At 46.2% G+C, this 19,886-nt stretch overlaps 1 protein-coding gene across 1 annotated transcript in view; it reads right to left on the bottom strand.

Annotated features, from left to right (window-relative positions):
• The window catches only part of HFM1 (helicase for meiosis 1), a 3,754,865-nt gene that overhangs the window by 2,019,075 nt on the left and 1,715,904 nt on the right, over positions 1-19,886 (bottom strand). The window contains exon 20 of the mRNA XM_085599940.1: positions 896-987. Coding sequence (XP_085456066.1) covers positions 896-987 — 92 coding nt within the window. The remainder of the gene's footprint in view (positions 1-895; positions 988-19,886) is intronic.

Raw genomic sequence — 19,886 nt, forward strand, 5'->3', positions numbered from 1 at the left:
CGACGAGCGATGACGATGGCTGTGGCTCCGCAATCGGTCCTTGGACCTCCTCCTGGACCGGGACCGGGACCGAGAGCGGCGCGGAGCTGAGTGCCGAAGCTCGAGAAGCTTACGGGACCGCTCCCGCCTAGCTTTCGACGTCAAGGCCTGGCAATCGAGGCACGACTCCGCGTCCTGGTCGGACCCCAGGCAATAAAGGCACCGGCAATGGTGATCCGTCACCGACATCAGGCGTCACAGGCCTTGAAACCAGGCATCCTACCGGCACCAGAGTCGAGTCGATAGACCAAAAGAAGTCAAAAAAGTTAGTCAAAAAATGACTAGGGGTAAGCTCTTCCCGGATCGGCGCTTACTGGCGCGGAAAAAAGAAGAACTGACGTCAGCGCGCGAGGGCGGCGTCTAAGTACTCCGACGATGTCATTCCGGCGCACGACGCTGACGACGGACGCGGAGCCACAGACGACGCCTACCGACGCCTCGGGATATTCTAAGGTGAGGAATCTATCTAACGTGTTTCTTTCAGATATGCTCTTTACTTAAAAAAAACTGCATTTTCCAATAAATTAAAGATTACTTGTGGGATATAGAACTGGCTGGGTGTCCATTATCAAGGGCATTTGGAGCATTCAGCAGCTATACATTTTTAATATTTAAAAACATCCAAAGTCCTGTTATGTGAGGGGGTGGGGGCACTGTGTGATGTGGTTAGATGCCACTTCCTGTAAAGTTACTTCCGCCAATCATACAGTTTTGAGGAATTTATGCCACTTAGTAATTTTTATTATTCACAACTGTCATGTAAAAGTCATTCTAGGTATCTCCTCTCCCTAAACATACTATTTAATGTGCAGTAAATACTTATTTACATAAGCTTTAAGAAATTCAAATTCAGTACCAAGTCTGGTAACAGCTCTGTTCCATTTATGCCGCGAAACTGCTTAACTGTATCAAATGCTATGTAGTATAAAGCCATTAGTCTTCCAGTCTCTGTTGGAAAAACAACATAATTGAGTATTATATCATAGCAAACATTCTCGAAAAAATGTACAGGGCATGCAATTTTATAGCATTAAGAATCATTTGACCAAAACAGACATAGCTGACCCACATGAATATATGAGATAACATTTTCACCGTGTTAGATAATGAGAGGTACAAAGAGTGTTGTATGTGTGTTATTAAAAAAGAACTAATGTCTCTGCTACACTTAGGGCCCGATTACTACTTTTGTCGGTGCAAGGGTGGTCGGATCGCCACTACCGCACCCCACACCACCAAGAGTCACCGCCACCCACCAGATTACAAGTTTTTTGTAGTCTGGTGGGTGGCGTGGCGGTCCCCTGACGGTACTGTTTAAAAGTCTCATTGGGAGCTTGAAACATCACTGTCGCTGGACCACCGGTGCACGTCCTGCACAAGAAGAAATGCACCATGTTGTGCATTTCTTCCTGTGCAGAAACTGGGGGTTTAGAAATACAGGGGGCACAACATGTGCCCCCCTGCATGCACCCCTGTGCAGATGGGCAAGAGGGGGCCCCATAGGGTCCACTTTCTTTTCTCACCACAAGTCTTTCCATGGAGGAAGACCCTCCATGACAGCACTGGCGGTGAGGAAAGTCATAATAAGCTTGGTGGCGCCAGGCTTGTAATTAGGGTCTGAATGTTTATATATTGTAATTTTCAAACAGTTCCCAATAATCTAAATATGCTTCAGAGCAGGTGGATTAAAGAACAAAACTCAGGCAAACTGTCAGAATGCTGATAATGCCGTCATCACCGGATTTAGAATCCATGCTGTGATTTCTGGAAAAAAGTATAGTGTCAGATATAGCAAAAGTAATGTCATGTTATTTGTAGTCCAGGTTTCTAAAACGAGTAGCTTGTGAGCTACCCATAGCTATCCAGCTACCTGTAAGTAGCTCTCCAATATGTCCAGTCCAATCAATGAGAATCATTTGCTTGGCTGAATTTATGTATGTATACCAATAGATGAAAATATATGTATTTTCAGAATTCATAAGCTGATGTTTGAAGAAAAATGATTAAAATTAAAAAATATATTGAATCTGATAATTGTGTGATGAATCATGTGGATGTCGGGGGATTTATGCTAAACTTATTGCCTGCATGCCAAGGGCACTGCATCTATGATTGTTATATATTACCCATGTAAAGGCTATGCAAATTGACAATTTTTTTTAACTTTATTGCTGGCAACCCTGCTTGATGCACTAACGAGAGCACTGCTGGCAATCTCGCATAAGGTAGGCTCTAGTGTAATTTTGTCTGATGTGGTGACTATTACAACACTAATAGTATTAGTAGTTTGGATGATTTTCATTGAACAGAAGCAGCTATTATTACAGAAAGGTTTTGAGATCCCTGTGCTAGTGCAGTGGTTTCCCTTCTCTAGAACCCTGTCAGCATATGCCTCCTCGATTAAGCATAGCAAATGTCTACCCTCCACTGCACTGTCATCCATTTCCCCACTGCCTCTAGTCATCTAGCCCCTACCTAGTTAACTCTCTACTGCACACACACCCACACCAGAAGCCTCCTGATCCTGGTCGCAAACATCTCTGATGACCCCAATATGGATGACTTTCCACCTATGTCTCTACACAAAATGTCTCTCCCTATCTTGCAGGCTCACAGCATTCGCATACTCCAGATGGCATCTTTTCACTTGCACCATCCTCACAGCACTCCAATATAAATGTCCGGTTCCCCTGTCTCAAATTTTACAGCAATGGAGAACCTACCCTTCTATTCAGGGCTTATCTCCGTCTGCCAGCCACATTCCCTTGTGTTCAGAAGCCTTACAGGGCTTCGTTACACCTCTCACCTACTTTGATTAAGTGCCCACTGACTACCAAGGGATTATTTGGTCTGCGCATTACATTTCCTGAGTGAAGTCGTTTGCTAGTCTGCATCCACTGAATGTTGCAGTTTCCACCATTGTCTTTAGTTGAAGACCAATTCTCCATCTCAGCCCTTGAACTTCATCTGAAATGTACTTGTCACTAGGTGTTTCATTGTCCATGACCTCTCTCCAATCTCTTTGAACATAGAAATGAAATGTACTGGCTTCAGCCTCATGAACTGTGTAGTTCAGGGGTTACCTTCACATATTATCTTTGGACTCATGATTCATGCCTTCCAAAAAGAGCTAAACCAGCTCTATCCTTTGCCATGACTTTCTACTAATAATGGAAAACATCTGAAAAATTAACGCAATATGAAGGCAGTCATAAGTGAGTCACTTAAAAGATATATATATATATGTACCAGCTTCCCTTGGGGCGACCCGGAGGAGGAGCTAGCGGAGTGCGGTCCATTGCGGTTACTTTTAAAAATGTCTCCCTCGAGCTTTGAGCTGACGAGCTCCTGGACGACGCACCTGCGTGCCTGTGCGGGCACTGAGGCCCTTGACGGTTGCTTGGCGGCCCTCTCTTCCACCCCTAACTATTTTCTCTACTGAGGAGGGAAGTTATCCCAAAACCCGAGCCATGTCTCGGGCGATATTTTAAAACCCGGGACATGTATCGGGTCTAGAGATCATCAGTTCAACAAGTACTTACTTGCACCCACTGGGGTGAACCACTCAAGAACTCCATCAGAGATCATCAGTTCAACAAGTACTTACTTGCACCCACTGGGGTGAACCACTCAAGAACTTCATGTACCAGCTTCCCTTGGGGCGACCCGGAGGAGGAGCTAGCGGAGTGCGGTCCATTGCGGTTGTTTATAAAAATGTCTCCCTCGAGATTTGAGCTGACGAGCTCCTGGACGACGCACCTGCGTGCCTGTGCGGGCACTGAGGCCCTTGACGGTTGCTTGGCGGCCCTCTCTTCCACCCCTAACTATTTTCTCTACTGAGGAGGGAAGTTATCCCGAAACCCGAGCCATGTCTTGGGCGATATTTTAAAACCCGGGACATGTATCGGGTCTAGAGATCATCAGTTCAACAAGTACTTACTTGCACACACTGGGGTGAACCACTCAAGAACTCCATCAGAGATCATCAGTTCAACAAGTACTTACTTGCACCCACTGGGGTGAACCACTCAAGAACTTCATGTACCAGCTTCCCTTGGGGCGACCCGGAGGAGGAGCTAGCGGAGTGCGGTCCATTGCGGTTGTTTATAAAAATGGCTCCCTCGAGCTTTGAGCTGACGAGCTCCTGGACGACGCACCTGCGTGCCTGTGCGGGCACTGAGGCCCTTGACGGTTGCTTGGCGGCCCTCTCTTCCACCCCTAACTATTTTCTCTACTGAGGAGGGAAGTTATCCCGAAACCCGAGCCATGTCTCGGGCGATATTTTAAAACCCGGGACATGTATCGGGTCTAGAGATCATCAGTTCAACAAGTACTTACTTGCACCCACTGGGGTGAACCACTCAAGAACTCCATCAGAGATCATCAGTTCAACAAGTACTTACTTGCACCCACTGGGGTGAACCACTCAAGAACTTCATGTACCAGCTTCCCCTGGGGCGACCCGGAGGAGGAGCTAGCGGAGTGCGGTCCATTGCGGTTGTTTATAAAAATGGCTCCCTCGAGCTTTGAGCTGACGAGCTCCTGGACGACGCACCTGCGTGCCTGTGCGGACACTGAGGCCCTTGACGGTTGCTTGGCGGCCCTCTCTTCCACCCCTAACTATTTTCTCTACTGAGGAGGGAAGTTATCCCGAAACCCGAGCCATGTCTTGGGCGATATTTTAAAACCCGGGACATGTATCGGGTCTAGAGATCATCAGTTCAACAAGTACTTACTTGCACCCACTGGGGTGAACCACTCAAGAACTCCATCAGAGATCATCAGTTCAACAAGTACTTACTTGCACCCACTGGGGTGAACCACTCAAGAACTTCATGTACCAGCTTCCCTTGGGGCGACCCGGAGGAGGAGCTAGCGGAGTGCGGTCCATTGCGGTTGTTTATAAAAATGGCTCCCTCGAGCTTTGAGCTGACGAGCTCCTGGACGACGCACCTGCGTGCCTGTGCGGGCACTGAGGCCCTTGACGGTTGCTTGGCGGCCCTCTCTTCCACCCCTAACTATTTTCTCTACTGAGGAGGGAAGTTATCCCGAAACCCGAGCCATGTCTCGGGCGATATTTTAAAACCCGGGACATGTATCGGGTCTAGAGATCATCAGTTCAACAAGTACTTACTTGCACCCACTGGGGTGAACCACTCAAGAACTCCATCAGAGATCATCAGTTCAACAAGTACTTACTTGCACCCACTGGGGTGAACCACTCAAGAACTTCATGTACCAGCTTCCCTTGGGGCGACCCGGAGGAGGAGCTAGCGGAGTGCGTCCATTGCGGTTGTTTATAAAAATGGCTCCCTCGAGCTTTGAGCTGACGAGCTCCTAGACGACGCACCTGCGTGCCTGTGCGGGCACTGAGGCCCTTGACGATTGCTTGGCGGCCCTCTCTTCCACCCCTAACTATTTTCTCTACTGAGGAGGGAAGTTATCCCGAAACCCGAGCCATGTCTCGGGCGATATTTTAAAACCCGGGACATGTATCGGGTCTAGAGATCATCAGTTCAACAAGTACTTACTTGCACCCACTGGGGTAAACCACTCAAGAACTCCATCAGAGATCATCAGTTCAACAAGTACTTACTTGCACCCACTGGGGTGAACCACTCAAGAACTTCATGTACCAGCTTCCCTTGGGGCGACCCGGAGGAGGAGCTAGCGGAGTGCGGTCCATTGCGGTTGTTTATAAAAATGGCTCCCTCGAGCTTTGAGCTGACGAGCTCCTGGACGACGCACCCACTGGGGTGAACCACTCAAGAACTCCATCAGAGATCATCAGTTCAACAAGTACTTACTTGCACCCACTGGGGTGAACCACTCAAGAACTTCATGTACCAGCTTCCCTTGGGGCGACCCGGAGGAGGAGCTAGCGGAGTGCTGTGCATTGCGGTTGTTTATATATATATATATATTCACTTAAATAACCATAGGTTTCAGGCACGTTATAGTCAGGAATTAGCATTTAAAAAACCTTAGAAATTCACAGAAAAAACCATAGGTTTCAGGGGTGTTATAGTTAGCTGGACATTTCACTCGTACAAAACCATAGAAATTCCCCCGTTATAGTTAGTTCAGCTAACTATAACTCGCGCGCCCGCCATGCACTGCTGATGACGTCACATATTACATCACTCATGACATGGTCAGTGACATCACGGATGACATCTCAAATGACATCACTGATGACATCACTGATGACATCACTGATGACATCGTCCAATGTCTGTGTGTTTCTGTAAAGTTTAAATATGTTTATTATATATAGGGAAAGGCATATTGAAGAATGAGCCGGTGTATAAGTGTGTGAATGGATGATTTTGTTGGTGCGTGACTGATTCTATAAGTGAGTAATTAAACATATCTTACTAAATGCATGGGTTAGTGACTAAACTGTGTGAATGTCTGTATCCATCTGTGTGTTGGTGTGTAAGCAGAGGCATGGGTTTGCAATAGCTACATGAGTGTCTATATGGGTTATAGATTAGTTGTCTGAGTATCTGTATGGGTGCCTGAGTGTTTGTGTGGGTGGGGTGTGTGTGACTAGATGTGTGACTGGGTGATTCACTGGGTGCATGGTTTCAAGAGTGCATCTGTGATGGACTGTATGGGTGGGTGAGTGTGTGTATGGCTGTGTTAGTCAGTGAATGTATATTTCAGTGGTACATGTGTGAGTAGCTACATATGTGAAAGGCAGTATATATGTGTGTTGGAGTACATAAATGGCTATAAGTGAGAGTGTGTGATTGTGAGAATAGCTGTATGGATGAGTGTGTGCTTGTATCATTGTTATGTTATGTTATGTTATCGTGTTTATAAAGCGCTCAACTCACCCTGGGGCAACTCGGCGCTGCCTAGTAGACCAACAACTTAGACAAAAGAAAACCAGCAGAAAAGACTAGGAGCAAGTTCAGAACAAAAAAGCTTCAAGCTTTTTCTTGAAAAATTCATATCTGGGCGTTGCTCGCAGAGCAAACGGGAGCTGATTTCAATATTTTGGGGCCAGATAAGAGAAAAATCTGCCCCCTGACCGAGAAAGACGGAAACGGGGGACCTGCAGAAGACCCTGAGAGCTAGATATGAGATTCCTTGCGGGACAATATTTAAAAAGTTTTTTTTGTAAATAGAGAGGTCCACTATTGTTAAGAGCAGAATAGATGAAGCAGCAGATCTTAAAGAAAGCTCTCTTTTTCACCGTTAGCCAGTGAAGTTCTCTAAGTAGTGGTCGAGAGGGGGTGCTTGTAGGTTGATTCAAGATCATCCTTGCAGCTGTGTTCTGGACTACCTGCAGCTTAGCTAGGTGGGTCTCGCCTACTTCTGCCATCAATGTATTGCCATAATCCAACCGACTGGTGACCAGGGCTTGTACCAGAGTTCTGCGATGGTAGGTAGGCATATAAGGGAGGATTTTCCGCAAAAGCCGAAGGCTATAGCAGCAGGATGCAGATGTGGACACGATATGTTCTTTCATAGACAGTGCCCTGTCAATTTTTATACCCAGGTCATTGACTGAGATTTTTGGGGTGGGCGCAGAGCCCAGTTTAGTTGGCCACCAATCACTTGACCAGGCATCAGTTGCTTTACCCAGTAACATAATCTCTGATTTGTCTGGGTTTAGTTGTAGGAAGTTTGCCGTCATCCAATCATATATTGTCTCCAGACCATTTGCAAAGCAAATTTTTTCCTCCTCTAAGTTACCCCCGATATTGAACAAGAGCTGCGTATCATCTGCGTAAGAGATGATCTCGAAACCCAACTGTTCAGCTATTCTTGCCAGAGAAGACATGTACATATTGAAGAGGGTCGGGCTCAAACAAGAGCCTTGCGGGACACCTCTCTTCAAGGGCATCTTTGGCGAGGAATAGGGACCCAAGATAACTGTTTGGGATCTATCCGCCAGGAAATGTTTTAGCCATTTCAGAGCCATTCCTTTAATACCCCCCGAGACTAGTCTCTCAGCAAGCTTAGTATGCGAGATGGTATCAAAAGCTGCGGAGAGATCTAGAAGGATCAGTATTACTGCACCATTAATCACAAAATGGTCGAGGCAGACATAGGTATCCGTTACACATGCAATTACAGAGTCAGAGTAAATATAAATTCAAAAAGTCCACAAATAGATCCAGGATGTAATTCGGTTTTCATTAATTATTTTTCTTTCTTGTATTTTCCAAATGACATTACATAGACATAACAGCCGACACGTGTTTCGTCCATCCGGACTTTTTCAAGGCTTCTTGAAACAAATGTTTCCTCATGTATTAGGTTGATATGAAGTATCGTCCCTCCTGTTCTTACTGGTGGATTCGTATTATTAGATACATCCGCAAACCATCTAAAATGGATATTGTTCCTATGACCTGTACAATTCTTCCATTCGTTGTTGATTGTTTAACGGCCAGAAAATCACCGTTTGCAGCAGGTAATGATACACCTGACAGCTGAGTCAATAACCGCATCCGCACTTCCTCACGTTCGTACCGATCGGTACGAACGTGAGGAAGTGCGGATGCGGTTATTGACTCAGCTGTCAGGTGTATCATTACCTGCTGCAAACGGTGATTTTCTGGCCGTTAAACAATCAACAACGAATGGAAGAATTGTACAGGTCATAGGAACAATATCCATTTTAGATGGTTTGCGGATGTATCTAATAATACGAATCCACCAGTAAGAACAGGAGGGACGATACTTCATATCAACCTAATACATGAGGAAACATTTGTTTCAAGAAGCCTTGAAAAAGTCCGGATGGACGAAACACGTGTCGGCTGTTATGTCTATGTAATGTCATTTGGAAAATACAAGAAAGAAAAATAAATAATGAAAACCGAATTACATCCTGGATCTATTTGTGGACTTTTTGAATTTATATTTACTCTGACTCTGTAATTGCATGTGTAACGGATACCTATGTCTGCCTCGACCATTTTGTGATTAATGGTGTGACCTTAGTTGAATACCTTTGGGTTTTCTCGACGGGTCAATTGTTCCTCCTAAAAGCAGAGGGGGTATCGGGTTTGAGAGCACTATAGGGTCCCTTTTCAAAGAAATTGTCAAGTTGTGGATGTGCATGTAATTCTAGCCTACTGCTGCTTAGGTGCATGTGAGTAAAGTTTCAGTATTACTGCACCGCCTGCATCAACTGTTCGTCTAAGTGAATCAGTTACTGCCAGCACGGCTGTTTCTGTACTGAATCCTTTCCGAAAGCCCGATTGTGAGGGGTCTAGAATTTCATTTTGTTCAAGATAAGAACTATGGGGCCGATTCCGATCCTGGAGAAACCGGGTACGAATCGTTGGACGGAGCGTTTTCTCCGTCCGACTCGTACCCGGTAAAAACACCATACAAACATGCAAGTACGATTCGTACGGAAACACCATTTCCGTACGAATCATACAAAACACTGACCGACACAAAATACATCCGAATGTGATCTGGGACAGCGCATACGCGACATGCGGACGGAGTTAGGCAGCCTTTTACGTACCAGGAAGTACGATTCGTACCGACAGCACTCCGGACGGCAATATTTTAACGACACCCAAAAAGTGCCGGAAAAGCCAATTACGCCGCAAAGCGTGAGGAAAAGGGGGCCTGGTACGCGCCGAACACCCCCCAGCCCCCCGTATGTAGGTGCCGGACCACCAGCCTCCCCCGCGGATGGACGCGCCGGACCCCCAGCCCCCCCACGGACGGACGCGCAGGACCCCCACCCCCGTATGTATGGTGTGGACCCCCACCCATGTATGTACGGTGCGGACCCCCACCCCCGTATGTATGGTGCGGACCCCCGTATGTACGGTGCGGACCCCCACCCGTGTATGTACGGTGCGGACCCCCACCCCCGTATGTACGGTGCAGACCCCCACCCGTGTATGTATGGTGCGGACCCCCACCCCCGTATGTATGGTGCGGGTGGGGGTCCGCACCGTACATATGGGGGTGGGGGTCTGCACCATACATACGGGGGTGGGGGTCCAGCGCGTCCGTCCGCAGGGGGGCTGGGGGTCCGGCGCGTCCGTCTGCGGGGGGGCTGGGGGTCCAGCACGTACATCCGTGGGGGGACTGGGGGTCTGGCGCATACATCGCGGGGGGGCTGGGGGTCTGGCACATACATCCACGGGGGGCTGGGGGTCCAGCGCATACATCCACGGGGGGCTGGGGGTCTGGCGCGTACATCCGCGGGGGGCTGGGTGTGCGGCGCGTACATCCGCGGGGGGGCTGGGGGTCTGGCGCGTACATCCGCGGGGGGCTGGGGGTCCGGCGCGTACATCCGCGGGCAGCTGGGGGGGTGTTCGGCGCGTATGCGAGCACATGTTTGGACGTCTACATGGTTGCTATAGAGGTTCGCTCCGTACGGTGTTTTTACCATACGGTTGTGCATTCGGACGTACGGGACTGATCGTACTTGCGCGTTCGGACTTCGGTTTCCCGATTCGTAGGTAAAACTGTCCGGGGACGTGTCGGACACTTTTTCCGACCCGGGGACGTGTCGGGGAATTTTCCCAATGCGATTTGTATGGAGTTTTTTACATACGAATCGTACTTGCCTGTTTGTACGGGACTTGTACGATTCGTACGTAAAAAAATCTGGATACGATTCGTACGGGGAAAATTTTACACGGATCGGAATCGGCCCCAAAGTTGTTTATTTACAAAACCTTCCAACAATTTACCCAAAAGTGGTAAAAGGAAGATGGGACGGTAATTGGAAAGAATAGTTGGGTTCGCTGAGGGCTTTTTAGAATAGGACAGACAGATGCCTCTTTCCAAGCCATAGGGATGGTGCCTGTAATTAGAGAAGAGTTGTCTCTAACGGCAGGAGCACAGCTAGTGGCTAAAAGGGCCATGGTTCTTGGGGGACATAGGACATTAGGGGAGCCTGATTTTGCCTTGGACAGGCCCTTTATGATCTCATCAGTGGTTGTTAATTCAAAGTGCTCCAAAAAACCCTTAACCATTGGGGCTCCAACATTTGGTTCGGACAATAGATCTGGAGTCGATGACATTTCGGAATGAAAATTGGTATAAATTGTGGATATCTTATCCTTAAAAAACAAAGCCAGGGAATTACAGAGGTCCTGAGATTCAATAGGTGTTTGGGCGCAGACTCTGAGAGAGGAAAAATCTTTGACTATAGAGAACAAAACTTTAGAAGAATTACTGGCTTGTTCTATCTGTTTGATAGTAAAAGAGCGTCTTGCTATTTTCAGATTCAGATGGTAAGTGGCCAAGGACTGTCTAAACAGGAATCTGGATTGACATTCCTCATTAACTCTCCAAATTCTCATAAGGCGCCTACAATTAGCTTTTTCCTTCTTAAGCTCCTCTGTATACCAAGGACTAGAGTTTCGTCTAGTAACTGCACTCTGTTTAAATGGTATGGTTGCATCAAAATCAGTAATAAGGGCAGTGTTAAAGGCTTCTAATTTCTCGGCGGGCTCAGTTAGATCGGTTTCCCCAGGAAGAGGGAAGGCCTTGTTAAAAGCTTCTAGAGAAAGATTTCGCCACACTCTATGTTGGCCCAAAGCTATTCTCTTCTGTGGTTCACCCTTCTGTGGTTCATTGATTGTATAAGAGCGTAAGAATGTGCTAGTATTTGTTTGATGAATTGAGCCGGTGTGTATATAACTGTATAGGTGAGTAAATGGCAGTGCGATTAATTATTTGCATGACTGAGTAGGTGTGTGAGTACCTCTGTGGATGAGTGGCAGTGTGTGAATGTCTATATAGGTGTATGAGTGCACATGATAGTCCTGTACTGAGTGACCATAAGTATAAGTGACTGTACGGGTGAGTGAGTGGATGGGTGTGTAGACCTCAGAATCAGTAAGTGGGTATGTAGTTATTGGTGTTGGAGTGTCTATGGTTTTGAGAATGGCAGTCTGTAATTTAGAGTGAGTGTATCAAAGGTTATATTAGGGTGTGAGAAGATGCATCAAATTATCACATGGATGATGTCATCAGTGATGTAATTTGAGATGTCATCAGTGATGTCATCAGTAATGTCACTGACCATGTCATGAGTGATGTAATATATGACGTCATCAGCAGTGCATTGGGGGGGCGCGAGTTATAGTTAGCTGAACTAACTATAACAGGGGAATTTCTATGGTGAAATGTCCAGCTAACTATAACACCCCGAAACCTATGTTTTTTTCTGTGAATTTCTAAGGTTTTTTAACTGCTAATTCCTAACTATAACGTGCCTGAAACCTATGGTTTTTTTACGTGAATTTCAAAGGTTTTTTAAATGCTAATTTCTAACTATGCCTACAGAAATAGGACATGTGAAGAAAGAAGAAAAAACACACAGAAAGAAGAAAAACAAATGCAGAAAGAAGCTACAGAAGTCCTCAAAGACAAAGAAAAGTGCCGGAAGAAGGAAGACGTGCAGAAAGAACAAACAGAGGAGGAGAAAGAGTCTTTGTTGCAAAATCATCCTGTACCCTCAACTTTTTCAGATGGGTACTGGTGGTAACTGACTCTGACTAACCAGTCCTAGAGCCAGCGTTATGCTAAAAGACACTTAGAATACAGTTAAGACACCTACATACACTAGGGAACACTATGCGTTGGGGTACCCCTGTTATTAGCATTACCTCCTCTGTAAGCCCCTAGTATATAATAGGGCAGGGGGATTAAAACTACCTCTTAAAACGCGCCACAGGGCGCGTTTGCACACTGGTGAAGGGAGGGGGGGCTGAGCTGACGTGTGCAAACACGCCCTATGGCTGTTTTAATTTGGGGGATAAAGTCCCCTTGAATCCTGAGTGTCCCTTGGGTACAACTAGCCCATCGGGTATCTCTAGTTAGCACCACAGAGCTGCCTTGCAGAGAAGAACGCAGCACAGTGCTGCTTACTGGAAGCACCTGGTGGACTAGTTGGCCCCCATGGGCCCTCAGGGTTGAAGGGGAATTATTTCCCCAACTTAAAACGCGCCGTAGGGCGTATTTACATACGTCACCTCAGGCCCCGTCCCCTCCCTTCACCACTGTGTAAACCCACCCTGTGGCCGTTCTAAGTTGAGAGATTAAGTCCCCTTGAATCCTAAGGGTCCCTAGGGTCAAACTACCCCACTAGGTACCTCCAGTAAGCGCCACAGAGCTGTGTTCCAGAGAGGTGTAAAAAGGGGTGTGGCCTCTGAGCACCTGTCTGCAACACAGCTCCCTGGCGCACACTGGAGATACCTGTTGGGCTAGTTGGCCCTTAGGGACACTCAGTATTAAAAGAGAGTTAATCCCCCAACTCAAAATGCGCCACAGGGTGCGTTTGCACAGTGGTGAAGGAAGGAGGCGTGGCCTTAAGTGACATGTCTGCAAACACACCCTGTGGCGCGGTTTAAGTTGGGGAATTAATTCCTCCTCAATCCTGAGGGTCCCTGGGGGCCAACTAGCCCACCAGGTACCTCCAGTATGCGCCAGAGAGCTGCCTTGCAGAGAGGTGTTCAGAGGCCACGCCCCTTTTTACAACACTCTGCAACGCAGCTCTGTGGTGCTTACTGGAGGTACCTAGAGGTACCAACTGTTTCTACCATGCCCCCTTTTTGCGTTCTGCGTGTTATTTCTTCTCTTTTCTTCTGCCTCGGTTCTACCGAGGCACAAGATGGCTGCCAACACTTCCTGGTTTGGAGTGTTGACAGCCAATTTAGCATACAGCTCGTGCTCGGCATGGTGCCCGAATCGACCGCGCCCATAGATATATCTATGATTTTACTTTTGATTTTCTCAGGAACTTCTGAACAGATTAACACCATTTAATCAAAAGGCATGAGTGTGAACCAAGGTCTACCTTTCTGCCAAATTTGGTGTAATTCTGTTCAGCAGTTCGGGCTGTAGCTGCGACTAACGGTCCCTATGGAAAATTGCATGGGGAAAACACGTTTTGGGATCCCCCTTTTTTCTCGGCCCCCGCTTGACGAATCACCCCGAGACTTTCAGGATAGGAGCGGACCGCAGCGGGCCAAAGGTTTTGGAAATTTCACGAAGATGCGAAGTTATTCCAAATAGAATGTTGCGGATTTCCTATAGATAATAGGTCCTAACTATAACTACCTACTGGCGACTGCCAGTAGGTAATATATATATATATATATATATATATATATATATATATATACACATATTTATATGCATTGTATATAACATATGGTCAACTACACAAAATTACGATTTCTAAGTCCAGTTGATGCAATAAGGTACATTGTAATTGATGTATCTCTAGTGAATTTAAAAAGAAGGTTCCTCCCAGGCCAATTCAATGCTGAACCTCATTGTTTTAATTCTTTGCACTTTATAGGATTAAGCACTTAGCACTTTGGGTAGCACAAGGCACTTTATTGAATGCTCAGATATTTATGCACAGCACTTTATAATTAGAATAAAACAATGAAATCAATGTATGAGCCTATGTTTGTCTTCAATATATGCATTTAAGCAGAGATGTTAAACGATGAATAGGCTCTAAAAAATGATAAATATGATATAAAGAAAAAAAATGACACGTCTTTGCCAATAGCATCATAGGTATATGTGGTCGCAGAAAATAATATGCACTAAGCTGACAGGTTGAGTATTTGTACACTACATATACGAGCAGTTAAGAATTAGTAATATGCAGACAATGATAATGGTATCATCTTGGATATTTGTTTAACTGGCAAGCGCAGGGCAAATAATCCTATTAATTGTGAAATCCTTTTAGTTAAAGTCTGTTTTTTATGCCTATTAAAGTATACGTCATGTGATACTAGGGGTTGTTAAAACACGAATTCGCAGAAGGTTATTCATGTGATCAAGGTCCCGACCGGTAACCATCACAAAGGATAATGAAGCCTTGTCTTGACAAAATCTGTGATTTTAATTGTCAGCTGCCGGACTTTGCTGTCTATGAACTCCAGTGCCCTTGTGGCCTGAGGTATGTGGGCAGCACAATCCTACCAGTGCATAAGCGAGTGCTCCAACACCTTAGAGCAAAAAAAATGGCGACAAAACGTATCCAGTGGCACTCCATTTCGAGCAACATCATTGTAAAAATGTTTTAGGATTATCCTATTTTGTGATCGACGCAATCAAACCTAATGTAAGGGGCAGAGAGCGGAAAAAAAGATTAAGAAGGCTAGAATCTTCTTATATAATTGAACTAAATACCAAGACTCCAGAAGGTTTGAATGTGGAGAAAGACCTCTATACACACCTGTGATTAATTACAGGGACAAGCCAACTCTCGTCCCTCTCACTTTGTTTTTAACTGTTTTTTTAGTTTTTCACTTTATTGTTACACTTTTTTGTTTGAAGCACTTGCACCTTTTGAGGGCAGTGATGTTATAATGAACAATTTGCTTCTCGCATTTATAGTTGCCCACTTGGGCTACATTGCGATAATTGTGGTAACTATGAAATGAAGTTTTGACATTTGGTTTTTATAATCGGCATATACCTTTCCCCACTTGGGCGGGAGTGTAAAAGAATTTGTTTGATGCAGAGGAGCGATAACCTTATCAGGCTCAATACCGAGAGTAAGATGATCATGAATTAGTTGGCAGAAAGTATTTGTAAATGTCATAAACCATGAAAGCTAAACAGAATTGCTTAACAGAATTTTACTGTTAGTACATTGATTTAGTTCTAAATGTGGAATGATGTATGTGAGAAGTTGGCCTGATATATGATGTCACTAATTCTAGTGTACACCTTGTATCAGTCCAAACAACCCTTATGGTGATTGGTTGTAAAGTCAACCTTATAGACCAGCTATCCTAGTGGTAGCATGGACAAGAGAAGTCTTAGGCTAAACTCTGTATGGCATGTGAAGCCAGCTGTTATACCATATGTAATCCTTTGAATACCAAATGGAAGGACACCACAACAGATATATATAAAAATAGAATGTATTTATTCTAGTCAAACCCTCAGCACTCTTTATGAGATTCGAGGTAAGTAAAACACAGTCTTATTTAAGCATACATTAAGTCACACAGGTAAGTAATACAGTTAGGCCCTAGGGGCCACGCAAACCATATACTAAGTAAGTGGTATAAGGACCACTGTCACGAACACAGGATAGGCCTAGGCCTAGGGAACGCTGGGGCTACACTATACTACCAAAGGTTAGGAAGTGGGAGGCCCACGGGATTCAGGTGCAGAGTGGAAACACTCACACGTAATGCGTAAAAGTCGATAGAAATAGAAGCTATTAGAATTTAACAGTTTTGGGACACTTCTGGAATAGCTAGGAAGTCGAGACTTGGAAACTAGACCCTAGGATAGGCAATACCCTTGTGAGCACGGGAGTACTCAAGTTACCTAGCCCACGGGCTGCAGGTGCATAGGTGTGAACTTGCGTCGGGTTTCGTCGTTGACTCCTATGGATGCCTGAAGGAAAGTTGCTGACAGGCAGTCAGTGAAGAGTGCCCGGTGGATCCCAAGGATGGAATCAAGAAGGAAGGATACCTGCAAGCAGAAGGGACAGAGTCTAAGTCACCAGCCAGGAGCCGGGAAGGAACCAGGAAGGAACCCGGCGATGTCGTGGAGATGCAGGTGAAGAGGTGAAGCTTGTCGCAGCAGCCACGGGTACCAGGAGGCGTCGAGGATGACCAGGACCAGGAGGTGAGCTGTCCCACGAAGGCTCTTGCTGTCGGCGGCGTCGATGTCGAGTTAGGACCCAACAAGCCTTGGCAAGCGGAACCCACGCAGAATGGAGAACTTGCTTCTGGTGCAGACCAGGAAGGTCTGGGGTGCTTCTCTTTCACAGAGGTGCGGGTGCTAGTCTGGAGGAGCCGGACCAGCAAGATGAAAACAAAGGTTCGTCGTTGCAGAGGTCACTAGCCAACGGGCCAGCAACCGGACAACACGTCGAGCAACTCAGGTGCAGAAGGGCCCCACGCAGAACACGTGAAGTGTGGGGAGCTGATCTTCTTTGCAGATGGTGCTCGGGATGAGGGCTTCTCAATTCCCCAAGCACAGCCTCGAGGAAGCCTCAGAAGTTGCGCTAGTCAGTTACTAGCCACTTTTCCCAAGTCACCGATCCCACGTCCCTCGTCGCCTCCACGGGTCTCAGCTTCGCTGTAGATGTGGATCTGGGTCAGAGGTGTCGGGAAGTCTCGGCGCTGGTCAGTCTCTGCAGTCGTCCCTCATAGGATCAGTCGCAAAGCAAGCAGCAGTCGCTGGATGGTGCCTGGTTGCCCAGGGTGGTCACTCCTTGGCCACAAGGGAGATTTCTTCAGTCTTCTTCCTGAGGTCGAATGTCGAAGGTCCAGAGTTTCTGTTCAAGTTGCATATTCAGGTTAATCTAACTTAGCAGGGCTCAGCTACCTACTGATATACTGGACTAGTGGGCTGGGCTACCTGCAAGGTCCCTCCTATGGGTGGGACCAGGAAGGGGAGTGGTTACACCCCCTTTCCTTTGTCCAGTTTCGCGCCAGAGCTGGGGCTGGAGTGCCCCAGCGCCGGTTTGAACTGGACTATGCATGGGACACCTTGTGTGCCCCAGGCAGTGTCTAGTTTCTTTCATCCCTCCCTGCCCCAATACACTAAGTCCTGTCTGGGGTGGTGCTCGCACCTCCCAAGGCAGGAAACCTATTGTCCAAGCCTCCCTCGCTGGAAGGACTCCCAGCAGCAGGAGGTCAGACTTGTGTCTGTGGCAGCAGCATCCATTTTGTGATGCTGGGGCTCTGGTTAACTTTAACCGGGCAAGTAGGTTTCAACATGTCTTCTCCCTCTAGAAGGGAGGAATAATATCCTCATGGCCAGGAATGGTATGGGGGTATTATTCCAAAGTGTTAGACACCTTACACAACATGTTGTGATAAAGCCAAACCATAGTTACCATAACCGTTTAAGATTATAAGGTACTTTAAGAGTATATGGTAGGCTATATCATAGAACAGCTATAAGGACATGGTTCCGAAAGCTGCAGACAGGCTCAGCTCATGCTAGAGCACCATCTCACATGTTACCAAGCACTCTGCCTCCAGGATTGTTAAGGCCTGCCATAGGAGTGGCTGATAGGTACACATGTGTCTATATATAAGGTAGGTATAGGAATACTACACCTAAGCAAGGGGTGATTACACGACCTTGCCCAAGCTGAGTGATCAGCCAGTTGTGTCATAATGGAAGGCCAGGCCAGGGGTGGCACAATACATGCTGCAGCCCCTGGTAGGTCTAGGGTACACCTATGCCCTGGGTACCTAAGGTACACTATACAGGGGCCAATAAGGTGATCCTAACCAATTGGGTTATGCACCTAAAGGACATAGTATAGATTTAGAGAGAGAACAGCTGGGCTGTGGGTCTGATTGGCCGGCCCACAGCCACATCTAAGTCGAAAACCAGTGAAGCAAAAGCAAAATGTGGGGGTGAACATAGAAAGCAGACCCTACTCTCCTACACACACACCCCCCCCAAACTTAGGGACATTAAACTAACCTTGACCAGTTGAGTCTTCATGTTCTAAGTGGAAATATCTGGAGGGTCCATCTGCATTGGCATGGTCAGTCCCAGGTCTATGTTCCACTGTGAAGTCCATCCCCTGTAGGGAAATGGACCACCTAAGAAGTTTGGGATTTTCACCCTTCATCTGATTTAGCCACAAGAGGGGCTCATGGTCTGTCTGAATCTTGAAGTGAGTGCCAAACAAGTATGGCCTCAGCTTCTTCAGGGCCCAAACCACAGCAAAGGCCTCCCTCTCAATAGCTGACCAACGTTTCTCTCTAGGGGTCAGCCTTCTACTAATACAAGCAATGAGCTGGTCTTGACCATCTACATTCAGTTGTGAAAGAACAGCTCCCACACCCAACTCAGAAGCATATGTCTGGACTATGAACTCTTTGGAGTAGTCTGGACTTTTCAGAATAGGTGCACTGCACATGGCCTGCTTCAGGTCATCAAATGCTTTGTGACAGCTTACTGTCCACTGAACTTTCTTTGGCATCTTCTTAGAGGTCAAGTCATTAAGTGGTGTCACAATGGACTCATAGTTCTTAACAAACTTTCTGTAGTACCCAGTCAGGCCCAAGAAAGCTCTGACCGGAGTCTGGGTAGTTGGAGGAGCCCAGTCCTTTATGGTCTGGATCTTGCTCTCCAGTGGTTGAACCTGACCCCCACCAACTAGGTGGCCCAGGTATACAACCTTGCTCTGCCCTATCTGGCACTTAGTGACCTTGATAGTGAGGCCTATAGAAGTGTTGATGAATGAGTGGATGCGTATGTAGATCTTGGAATTACTGAATAGGTTGTTCTAACTGGTATTGGTATCTCTATAGTTTTCAAAACTTTAGTTTGTATTTTTCAATGTGTGTATCAAAGTTTATATTAGGATAAGAGGAGGTCTGCCACTCTTACACAAGGATGATGTCATCAGTGATGTCATTTGAGATGTCATCAGTGATGTCATGAGTGATGTCACTGAGCATGTCATGAGTGATGTAATATGTGATGTCATCAGCAGTGGATTGCGGTCGCACGAGTTATAGTTAGCTGAACTAACTATAACGGGGGAATTTCAATGTACGAGTGAAATGTCCAGCTAACTAGAACATGTGTGAAACCTATGGTTTTTTCAGTGAATTTGCAAGGTTTTTCAAATGTTAATTCCTAACTATAACGTGTGTGAAACCTATGGTTTTTTCAGTGAATTTGCAAGGTTTTTTAAATGCTAATTCCTAACTATAACGTGTGTGAAACCTATGGTTTTTTCAGTGTATTTGCAAGTTTTTTTAAATGCTAATTCCTAACTATAACGTGTGTGAAACCTATGGTTTTTTAAGTGAATTTGCAAGGTTTTTTAAATGCTAATTTCTAACTATAACGTGTGTGAAACCTATGGTTTTTTC

Source organism: Triturus cristatus, chromosome 4_2 (assembly GCF_964204655.1).
Source record: "Triturus cristatus chromosome 4_2, aTriCri1.1, whole genome shotgun sequence".
Lineage (NCBI taxonomy): Eukaryota > Metazoa > Chordata > Amphibia > Caudata > Salamandridae > Triturus > Triturus cristatus.